The sequence below is a fragment of the Octodon degus genome, unplaced genomic scaffold (genome assembly GCF_000260255.1).
Source record: "Octodon degus isolate 3935 unplaced genomic scaffold, OctDeg1.0 scaffold00077, whole genome shotgun sequence".
Taxonomy (NCBI): domain Eukaryota; kingdom Metazoa; phylum Chordata; class Mammalia; order Rodentia; family Octodontidae; genus Octodon; species Octodon degus.
Genome location: NW_004524653.1, coordinates 7692523 through 7703739, shown reverse-complemented (window position 1 = coordinate 7703739; position 11217 = coordinate 7692523). Strand labels below are relative to the sequence as shown.

The 11217-nt window shown below is 55.7% G+C and overlaps 1 protein-coding gene across 1 annotated transcript; it reads left to right on the top strand.

Moving 5' to 3' along the window:
* The first annotated feature begins 486 nt into the window (after nt 1–486).
* On the top strand, nt 487–6730 carry Snai1 (snail family transcriptional repressor 1). The gene is made up of 3 exons (XM_004636108.2): nt 487–619; nt 1266–1823; nt 5739–6730. The coding sequence occupies exons 1-3, from the start codon at nt 538–540 to the stop codon at nt 5921–5923; spliced, it is 825 nt and encodes a 274-aa protein (XP_004636165.1). The 5' UTR covers nt 487–537; the 3' UTR covers nt 5924–6730.
* Nucleotides 6731–11217: the final 4487 nt, after the last annotated feature.

Below are 11217 nucleotides of genomic sequence, written 5' to 3'. Positions count from 1 at the left end.
TGCTTGATGCCAGGCTCTTCGCCAGGCGCCAGCCGACAGAGGAAATTTCCGTTCTCTCCCAAGCCCCAGGCCAAGGCAGGTTTGGCGAAGGTCAGGTGTTCAGGAAAGGCGGCGCGCGGCGCCAGGGGGCGCTAGACGAGCTCAGACGCGGGCCTCAGGCCGCGTCGCGCAGCGCCGCGCTGGGGTCCCGCCTCCCGGGGGCTCCCTGCGTCTGGCGTAGCGCTCGGTCCGACAGGAGGCCGCGGGGTCTCGAGGCGCAGGGATCGTAGCAAGACTTGGGAGATGCTAGCCCCGGGCACCCAACGCCACGCGGCACGAGCCCCGCCCGCGCCCGGCGCACCTGCTTGGGGCGTGGCCTCCGGGCGGAGGAACGCCTGTGACTGGTGCAGCCTTGACAAAAGGGCGTGGCTTCCCTGGTCCCACCCTACGCAGCAAGCTACTTAAAGGAGGTGGCGGCCCCTTTTGACTTACGCCGCTTATACGCGAACTCGTGAGCAGAGTTCCTTGTGGCTCGGCATCCCGGGTGCCTCAGACATCATGCCGCGCTCTTTCCTCGTCAGGAAGCCCACTGACCCCAACCGCAAGCCCAACTACAGCGAGCTGCAAGATTCCTCTCCGGGTGAGTGGAGGGTGTTGGGCACCGGGAGATACGAGTTAAGACTGCGTTGGGAGGACCTCCGGGGGGCCGGGCCGGGGACCAAATCGAGCTGAAGTTCTACCCGGAGAGAGGAGGCGGGACCCCAGAGACGCGGAGCAGGTGGCTCACTGTCCCGCGTCTTAGAGGTTGGGGGAGGACTATGTAGTTGCAGTGAGTCCCTGGCTGTTGTGAGACAAGCAGCTCGGCGAGTGTAGACGGGAAAGGAGGCTCGTGCCAGGAGAGCCCGCGGTCGGTGGCTGTTAAAGAGTCCGGAGTCCAGAGGGCTGGGGGAGGGGTGCGAGCCGGGCATGAGTCGGGGGAGGCTCAGCTGAGAACACTGGGGGCTAGGGTGGCAGGGGTAACGCCTCTGGCTGAGGGCTGGGTGACTCCGGAAGGCGGAGGCCTGCAAAAGACCGGGCGAGTTGGCCTGGGACCTGAAGGGTCCTTGTAAGAGACTCAGATCGGTGACCTGGGCGAGGAGGAACCTGGTCTGACCTCTCAGAAGTCTACTAATCTGTCAAGTATTGAATGCCAGCCCCCACTCAGCCCCCAGCCCTCCTCAATGGAGTAGTGTTTGTTGACTGAAAGATTTTAATGAACGTCTGACCCTGTCCTTTCTGTGTCTCAGAGCTTACCTTCCAGCAGCCCTATGACCAGGCCCACCTGCTAGCAGCCATCCCGCCCCCGGAGGTGCTCAACCCCACAGCCTCTCTGCCCACGCTCATCTGGGATTCTGTCCTGGTGCCTCTGACTCAGCCCCTCCGCCCGGCCTCCCTGCAGCCGCTCCACCCGGCCTCTCTGCAGCCCCAGGAGAGCCCGAGCCCCAAGGCAGCAGAGCTGACTTCGCTGTCTGATGAGGACAGTGGGAAAGGCTCCCAGCCTCCCAGCCCACCCTCGCCAGCTCCTTCATCCTTCTCCTCCGCCTCGACCTCTTCCCTGGAGGCCGAGGCCTGTGCTGCTTTCCCAGGCCTGGGCCAACTGCCCAAGCAGCTGGCTGGGCTCTCTATGGCCAAGGACCTCCAGTGTCGCAAGGCCTTCAACTGCAAATACTGCAACAAGGAATACCTCAGCCTGGGCGCCCTCAAGATGCACATCCGGAGCCACACCCTGCCCTGTGTCTGTGCCACCTGCGGGAAGGCTTTCTCCCGGCCCTGGCTGCTGCAGGGCCACGTCCGGACCCACACCGGTGAGTGTTCTGTTCCCTGGTGCTGCCACCAGCACCGGGCATTCTGGTCTTTCTCATGTTCTGCTCTTCCAAGTTGTGGGACACAGGGGCTCCAAGTCCCTTTCTAGTTCAGGTTCAGGTCCTGGTCCTTTCAGAATGTGTGGCAGGAGCATTCATTCCTTCATCTGCTAAGCAGATGCCAAACACCATAGCTGGTTCCTGAAGCTCCACAGTTCCACAGCCAAATGCTGTGGATGGAGGGCTAGGTAAAGTGCAGCCCACACTTCGCTGCTCTGGCCAGGTGTAAGAAGACCCTGCCCGCTCCACCTCCCTCAGCCCCTTCCCAGCCTCCCAGGGTGTCAGAGGGGCAGCTTTGAGACCATAAGACCTCAGGCGGTGTTTCCTCCAAGTCTGTTTTCCCATCTCTATGATGGGCATGAGAACACCTGCTGGAGTTTCTGGGTAAGTTCAGTAAAAGACTTGCTTGAAAACCTCAGGGCGAAGTGCTGGGTGTAGCCGAGTGTGGTGGCACACACCTGTAATCCCAGTACGAGCTTGAGGCAGGAGCATCCCCTGGAGTTGGAGGCCATCCTGGGCTACCTAGTGAGCTCAAGGTCAGCTTGGACTACAGACGAGACCCTGTCTCAAAAACGAAACAAAACCAAGCAGAAAAACAAAAAACAAGTGTGCTTGATACTTGGTGGTGAACTCAGAAGTGGTAGTAGGAAGTAGTTGCTGTGCAGCTATGTTCTGCGGCCTTGCGTACCTTCTCAGAGTCTCAGGGGATTATGGTATTGCATGCTTTATAGGCTGAGCCTGAAAAGTCATAGTCCCTTTATGATAATTTCTTGTGGCCTTGAGCTTCTCAGAGCTGCTTTCCCCAGCACCACCCAGGTCTGTTGTGCAGACCGGGAATGATTTTGCTGGCAAGAAACACAGCTGCATCATCTAAAGGGTTGCAAAAAAACCAAACAAACAAACAAAAAAAACCAATGCAGTGCTAAGTGTGCTGGAGGGTTTTCCCGCCTTGAGGCTGATCCAGGAGAACAGCTTGTGGGAGGTGGCCCAAGGGTTGGGCTGCTTGCCAGGTTGGATCCAGAGGTCTGCTGTTTCCTATCCCATTGGCTGGCCTTGGAGGGTCTTCGTGAGGCTGGCATTTTGCAGGCCTTGTAGGGCCCTCACTACTCGCCCACAGCTCTGTGTTTCTCTGCACAGGGCCTGGCTTTCTCCTCCCTTCCCGCCCCAGCCTTTGGAGCGATGTGAAACCCTCAGGACGCTCTGGGGGACCCCAGCCTCTGCCCGCCCCTCCCAGGACATTATTTTAATGTAAAGGCACGGCTCAGACACAAAACCCTGTTGAAATGCACCCTGACTGTCCCCATTGACGCCCATTGTGTGCTTTAATGGTGGGCCCAGTGGGTGGGGGTGGGGAGGTGCAGAGCAGGTGCATGGGGCAGTGGTGCCCAGCACCTGTTTCGGCCGCAGCTGCTGGGCTGCAGCGTGCAGGGCCCTTTAATCCTGGGGGTATCACATGTACAGTGCTCCCCTCAGCGGCCTTTGTCCCCGCCGCCCTGGTGCCGATTTCACACTTGCCATGAGTACCATAAAGGCGTCTGGGGGTGAGAGACGGGGGGGGGTGGGGGCGGGGGGGGGTGGGGTGTCCCCCTCTGCACACCACACCGCCACGGCCTCAAGGGTCTCCTTCCTCTTTGTCCACTTTCATGCCCAGGCATGTTGTGAGCTCGACTGGGGGGGGTGCCCCTGTTACCCCCCCCCCCCCCCGCCTCACAGATGGCTCCATCCTCTTCCCGAGCCCTTGTGGTCCCCCTGCATTCATGGGGGGCTGTGGACGAGGAGGAGCTGGGGCCTGGAGGAAGGGCCCCACAGGGCAGGGGGTTGGTGACCTTCCCTCAGGCCCTTAGTGGGCTCCTGCCCCGATCGATTGAGGTGATTTCCTGGTCTGCACCTGTGCCCACCCCAGAGGCTCAATAGGGTCCTACCGAATGGTGGCTGGGTTGGCTCCTCACGGTACCCTCAGGGGCCGGACCTCATCATCAGTTCTTGAGCACCCATGCTGGGACTTAGCAGGTGGCCTGGTCTATGACATAGGCTGAGGCAGGGAGGCTGCTCTTTGAAGGATATTGTTTTCTTTTTGAGACAGGGTCTCTATGTAGTTCAGGCTGACCTTGACCTGACTTTGTAGTCCAGGCTGGTCTCAAACTCAACAATGATCCACCTGCCTCGGCCTCCCTAATGCAGGCATGCACCACCACACCCAGAAATTCGGTATTCTAGAGCTTGGCATGTGGCAGGAGCTCTCCTATAGATGTTTGACTTACTGTTTATGACCTATTTTTGGAAAATGTGTGTCCCTGAGAAAAACATTGTCACTGTTTTTAGGAGAACTGTGACTGAGGAATGAGCCTTCTCTGAGACCTTGCTTGTTTGGGGGGTTTTCGAGACAGGTTTCTATGCATTTCAGGCTGGCCTCTAACTCCCAAGGATCCTCCGGGCTCAGCCTCCCTGGGATTACAGGTGTGTGACACCATGCCCAGCGTTGAGACAGGCTCTTTCTTACTATGTACTTCAGGCTGGCCTTGAACTCACTATGTAGCCAAGTCTGGCCTTGAATTTACCTGTTTCAGCCTCCAGAGTGCTGGGATTACAGGCATGTGCCACCACGCCTAGCTTTTTTGTTTGTTTGTGTTTTTTTGGGAGTCTGGATTTTTTGAGACAGTCTGGTTATTCAGCCCAGGCTGGCCTCAAACCCTTTGTGATTCTCCTGCCTCAGCCTCCCAGGTGTGGAGACTATAGGCATGCACCACTTCTGGCTTAGGCCTTGTTGTTTAAAAAAGCAGATTTGAAAAAAAAATTAAAAAGCAGATTTGTTCATTTTTTTTTTTGGCACTTATTGGGCACTTACTGTATACTTTACCCCACACACAAGACTTCCTCACATTGCACGACCAGGCAGATGTGTCAGGTCTGCAAGTTTCTGTGGCCCCTTGGGGGTCCTGGGGCTGGGGTTGGAATGGGCTCAGAGGCTCCTGGCGCTGTGCGACTCATCTCTGATAGGGACAGGAGATGTGGGATTTGGTGCTGCAGGCCTTGTTCCTGGGGCAGCTGGCCTTTGGCGGGGCTCAGAGGAGTGGTCTAACCTGCTCCAGTGGGGGCAGGGAGACCTTAAAGACTGACTCTTAAGCTTTGTCTCCAAAGTAAATCTGGGAATGACTCCAGGGCTGATAAGAGGAAGGCCAGCCACAGCCTCCCTTGACCAGGAGGAGGCCCTTGTCTGCTGGTTAAAGTCAAGGGCTTGGGAGTCCTGCTGGGTGACCTGAAAGAACGCGCCCCTTCAGTTCTGTGCCTCCCTTTGCTGGCTCAAATAAGACACAGAAGGGCCCAGGGTATGGCTCAGTGGCACAGCGCCTGCCTGGCAAGAGCAAGACCCATGAGTCTGATTCCTGGTACCCTCCGACCCAAAAAAAAGACCACAGAAGCAAATGACAGCTAGGCATGGTGGTGCATGCCTGTCATCCCAGCACTCATGGAGGCTGAGGCAGGTGGACCATTGGGAGTTCAAGACCAGCCTAGACTACAAAGTGAGTTCAAGGCCAGCCTGAACTGCATAGCGAGACCCTGTCTCAAAAAGACAAAAAAAAAAAAAAAAAAAAAAAAGCAAATGACAGTAGTAGCGTTGCTCCCTGAGCACCTCCCCTGTGGCCACATCTTTCTTCCTCTCCAGCCACACTGCTCTGCGTGGGGTGGGACAGCCCCGGGTCACAGGCAAGGAAGCAGCTGGCTCCCAGAGTCAGCATCCGGCCTTGGGCACAGTCTGTGTTTAGTAGGATGGAGGCTTTCGGGAGGGGGTGGGGGAGGCTGGCACCACAGGGAGTGCCACTACCCACCAGGCCTCACTTCCTGTCTTCTTGCCCCCAGGAGAGAAGCCCTTCTCCTGCTCCCACTGCAGCCGCGCCTTTGCCGACCGCTCCAACCTGCGAGCCCACCTGCAGACCCACTCGGACGTGAAGAAGTACCGCTGCAAGACGTGCTCCCGCACCTTCTCCCGCATGTCCCTGCTGCACAAGCACCAGGAATCCGGCTGTTCGGGGGGTCCCCACTGACCTCCCACCTCCCGGCACTCCCCACTGCCCCCCAATTCCAGAAGGAAGGAGCCCATCCTCCTGCTCCCATGGGACTCCCTTCCGAAAACCAATAGGCTACATCCGGCATACACTCAGGACTTTGGTGAAGCCGCCTTCTGATCTGTTCTCTCCACTTAGGGGCCTAAGGGGGGCACCGAGAAGCATTCGGTGCCCGCTGCCTGTGTCCTCCTCCTGGCGGCCGTGTGGGGCGCAACAGGAGCATTCTTGTGCAGGCCTCTGTGGCTTGTGTATCCAGAGCTGTTTGGATACAGCAGCTTTTCATTGCTGGACAGAAGCTGACTGCCTGCCTGCCTGGGAGCTCCCAGCCCACTCAGGGGACCCCACACCCCTACCTCCATCTTCCCCAAGGAGCCCTCAGGCCACCTTCCTCAAGGTGTGACTGACTATGCAATAGCCCACTCCGGGTGCGTCCTCCGCCTCTGGGGCAGTTTCGGGACACGAGGACAGACGTGTCTAGACCTCCAGATGCCCCTGGGCCTGGGCAGCTATTTCAGCCTGTTTGTCATGGTGACACCTGTCTCATGGGCAATTTAACAGTGTCTCAAAAGGGACTGTGAGTAATGGCCATCACTTGTCAGGGGCCAAGTGGGGGTACTTCAGCCTGACCAATGTGTCTCCCAGAACTATTTTGGGGGCCCAACAGGTGGGCCTGGGAGGAAGATGTTTACATTTTTAAAGGTACACTGGTATTTATATTTCAAGCAACATTTTCTATAAGGGAACATTTTGTATAGCTATATGTACAGTTTATTGATATTCAATAAAGTGTTAATTTATTATGAAGTCTGCACCTGGTCTTGTGGGATGGGTTTTTCCTTTTGTTGTCACAGCAACCATACCCAGCTCTTTAAAATATTTTTTGATTTTGAGGGGTTTTTTTGTTTTGGTGGTATCAGGGATCAAACTCAGATTGAGTTAGGTTTTACAGTGCCTGCCTTAGCCTCACGGGGTGACTAGGGATAGGTATTTTAGAAGGCATTTGGGAATGGAGGAAGGGGCCAGCATTCCTGGAGCTTAGATATTTCCGAGTATCTTGTCCTTGGAAACATCCTGTGGGCCTGGAGTCCTGAGTGACTAGAGGGTTCTGGCCTCAGTGTCTGGTGCTTCGGCCCTGTGGGCAAGCCCTGCTCCCGTACAAGCTCCCTGCAACTCGCACTCCAGCTGGCTTCCTGGGTCTCATCAACTAGATAGCTGGGGTGGCTGGCCCGGCACTGCAGCTCTGTGGGGCGGGGTTGGCAGCCCCAGCCGAAGGAGAGGATGTCCTTCCTGTTCCCAAGGGCTCTGGGGCGGCCTCCCTGTCAGGCGGGCCCACACCTCTGTCTGGCTGCTGGGTACCAAATGGCCTTTGATGCAAGGAAATTGGCTGGCTGGAGCCAGGAGGGTGAGAAGCCAGGCCAAAGGGTAGGGGTCATTCAACTTCCTCCTCAAGGATGGGAGGACCCCCAGCTTGTGCCTAGGTGGGGGCAATTCACTCCCGGCTGCCGAGGCTGGCACGGTGGTGGTGACCTCACCTCTGGGGCCTCCTGGGGCCGGGAGAAAATGAGCGTCCTGTCTGAGCACAAAAGGTGCCGAGGTGCCAGTTTCCTGCGGGCTGCCGAGCCGGGTCCCATCGCAGCCCGAGTCAGGCTGGGGGGAGTCCGTGTTCCAAAGGAGAGATGATTCTTTCTTCTAAACAGGAAATGGTGACCCGCAGGCCGGGAGCAGCCCTTAATGACTTGCAGCTTTCCTCCCAAAAGGAAAAAAAAGTTCTCTAACAATCGCCAAATTGTGGCTGGCCTCCCTGAAGGGAAGTTAGGGAACTGGTGGGGGCTGGGCAGTGGCTGGCTGAAGGCCTACTGTGTCCCAGTCCCTGTCGTCTTTGCGTCTTTGTGGCATCCACCATAGTAGGTGCTGACAGTGGCAAGCGAGTGACTTCACCTTCCTTGAGGCATGGGCCTCTGGGCAAGCAGGCTCGCCTGAGGTCATCAGTGCCTGGGCTTGGGTCTACCTTGCCGGCCAGGCCCTGGTCCCGGAGTCACGAGGCTGTCCCCTTCCCGCAGCTGCCCCTGCCTGTGTGAAATGGGTGGCAGCAGGGTCTTCCTCCTGGGACACAAGAGGGAACGTCCACGCCCCAGGCTTTTTGCTGAGATCTGGGCCTGGCCCTGTTCTTGGACCTGCAGCGAGGGCAGCCAGGCCCCTCGCTCTGGTTGGGAAGCCAGTAAACCAACAGCAAGCAAATAAACAAGCCACTCTCCCCGCCACCTTCCCAGGAGGGGAAGAGAGGCCAAGGCTGCAGGGAGGTGCAGGCAGACTACAATCCAGGCTGAGGCTGGAGGCCGACATTCCTCTGCGGCCAAGGGGGCAGCCACCTGGGACCAGGGAGGAGAGAACAAGGCCAGGTTGGATGGAACTACCTCCCCTTGGGCCCCATGGGGGTGCGATGCCAGCTGGCTTCACCCTGGGTACAAAGGGTCCCCAGCCACTGGGAGAGATGAGGGGAGGGGGCACCCACAAGTGACAGAGTCTAGCCCAGGGCTGCAGTTCCTGGGATGGACCATGGACTGGAGCCCACACAGCCTGGCCCAGAGCTGCCACCCTGAGCATTTGGGAGGGTTGCGCATGGCCCCTGGCACAGGGCTGGGCGGGAAGAGACCGGGGAACCAGGAGGGAGGGAGAAGGTAGGACAGGTGTGTATCCCAGCAGACACTTGGAGGCCTAGGACAGAGGGTTCCCTAGTGGGGTGGGGGGTTTCCAGGAGATAAAGGCAGGGCAAAGGAGACAGGTGGGAAGGAGGACGGAGGATTTAATTTTACAATTCTTGGTTTTTTTGAGACTAGGGTCTCACTAGCTAATTTGGGCTAGACTTGAGCTCATTGTGTGGCCCAGGCCAGCCTCAAACTTATGAAAATCCTGCTTTGGCCTCCTGAGTGCTGAGAGTACAGGTATGCACTACCACACCAGCTTTTTTTTTTTTCTTCATACGAGGGATGGAACTCAGGACCTTATGCTTTCCAGGCAGGTGCTTAAGCCACTAATCTTCCTGGCCCTCCAGCTATTTTTATACTTCTTAAAAATTCTGTCTCTTACCGGGGAGATAGCTGAGTGGAATAAGTGCTTGCCTGGCAAGCTCAAGGTCCTGAGTTTGATCCCTGGTACCACACACAAAAAAAGAATAAATAAATAAAAATCTGTCTCTAGGCAGGGTGTGGTGGCACAGACCTCTAATCCCAGCCTTGGGAAGGCTGAGGCAGGACGATCATTGTATGTTCAAGAGCCCCAGTAACTCAGTAGAATAAGCACTTGCCTGGCAAGCACAAGGCCCTGAGTTCAATCCCCAGTTCCACAAAAAGATCAGCCCAGGCTACGAGCTCATGTCCAGATAGAACTGCAAAGCAAGACCCTGTCTCAAAAAAAAAAAAAAAAAAAAAAAAAAAAAAAAAAAAAAAGTCTCTTTTCCCTTCCTTCTTTCCTAGCTTTTGTCTCTCTCTTCCTTTCTCCCCCTTTCTGTCTCTTTCAGTGTGAGGCAGAATTGCACTGAGTTATCCAGACTGGCCTCAAAACTCACAATCCTCTTATCTTAGTCTCCGGAGTAGCTGGGTTTGTGGTGTATGGTGCTATACCTGGGTTGTAAGCCCCCCCCTTCTCTTCTGGTGGAACCAGCAATTGAACTCAGGCCCTTGCACTTGCCAGGTAAGCGCTTATTCTACTGAGCTATGTTCCCAGCCCCCTACTGTTTATTTCAAAATAAAACTATTTATTGAAATAGTTTTCACCTGCCAAGAATTGTAATAGCTAGGCGCAGTGGGCACTGGGGAGGCTGAAAACAGGAGGATCACTACGAGTCCGAGCTGTATAGTGAGACCCTGTACCAAACACATAAATGGAAAAAAAAAAAAAAAAATCAACCTGGGCCCTTCATTCAGATTCTTCCATTTGGCAACATTTTATTACCCATATGCTTGCATGTTGTTCACTGTTTCTGAAATATTTGAGAATAAGTTAGAGATACAATATCCTTTATTGCTAGATATCTTTTTCTTTTTCATGGTTTTGTTTTGTTTTCCTCAGTACTGGGGTTGAATCCAGGGCCTTGCACATGGTAATGAACTCTAACCCTGAATTCCCTCCCAGCATTTTACTGCTAATTATTTTTGCATGTTTTTCTTTTTTTCCCTTTTTGCTTTTGTTTTTTGAGACAGGGGCTCGCTTGTATATAATTCAGGCTGGCTTCAAATTTACCATGATCCTCCTGCCTCAGCCTCCTGAGTGTTGGGATTATAGGTGTGCCCCATCACACCCAGCTTTGCATGTATTTTCTGCTTGGTTTTTTGGTTTGTTTTTATTTTGTTTTGTTTTTTAGTCTTTTGAGTGGGTGGTCTCATTATGTAGTAGAGGCTGGTGACTTTCCTGCTTCAGCCTCCCAAGTGGAGGGATTATAGGTGTGCGCCACCACGCCCAGCTGTGTGCACATTTTCTAAGGCAGAGTATTTTCTCTGAAGCAGGTTGGTGCAGAGCTCTCTGGCGCATGGATCCGTCTTCCTGACAGCTCTGCAGCCTCTCAGGGGAGGGGGCAGAGAGCTGAGGACCCCACAGGGCATTTTCTTGCCCTGGCTCTTTAGTTCTTCATTCCAGGGCAGCCCTTCAGCCCTGACTCCCCCCACCCCAGTACCTAGGACCTTTGCGCTGAGCTACATGAATCCTGCTGCTTCAGCCTTCCAGAGCTGGGGATGGAGGCCTGGACGCCGCACCCAGCTGCCTCTGACTTTTCTGGCGAGCACAGCACAGCTGTTTCGTGGAATGTCCCTCTGCCTGTTCCTTGATGTTCTGTTGTGGCTGGGTTTGGGCTGCGCATGCGTGGCGGAGGCCGAGGCAGCTGTGTCTTTCCCAGAGTGCATTGTCCTGAGGCGCCTGAGCTCAGCGTCCTGTCCCTGGCGTCTGCCCTGACCCCTGATCAGGGGCTGCGGACAGGTTCCCCTGGGAAGCTCATCCTACCTCTGCTTACGCCACGCCTATGGGAGGTCCCTGAAGACCTAATGACAGTCTCGAAGGTCCTTGGCCGCCAGGTGGGGTGTCACACGCCTGTGAATCAGCACGCTCTCTGGGAGGCTGAGGCAGGAGGACTGCGGCAAGCCTGAGCCCAGCTTGGCCAGTTTAGTGCCTTAGCAAGAATAAAAAGCCCTAGGGCTGGTGAGATGGCTCAGTGGTCTAAAGCACCTACTTAGAACAAGCTAAGCTTAGCAAAGCACAGAGACCGCGGTTCAATCCCCCAGCAC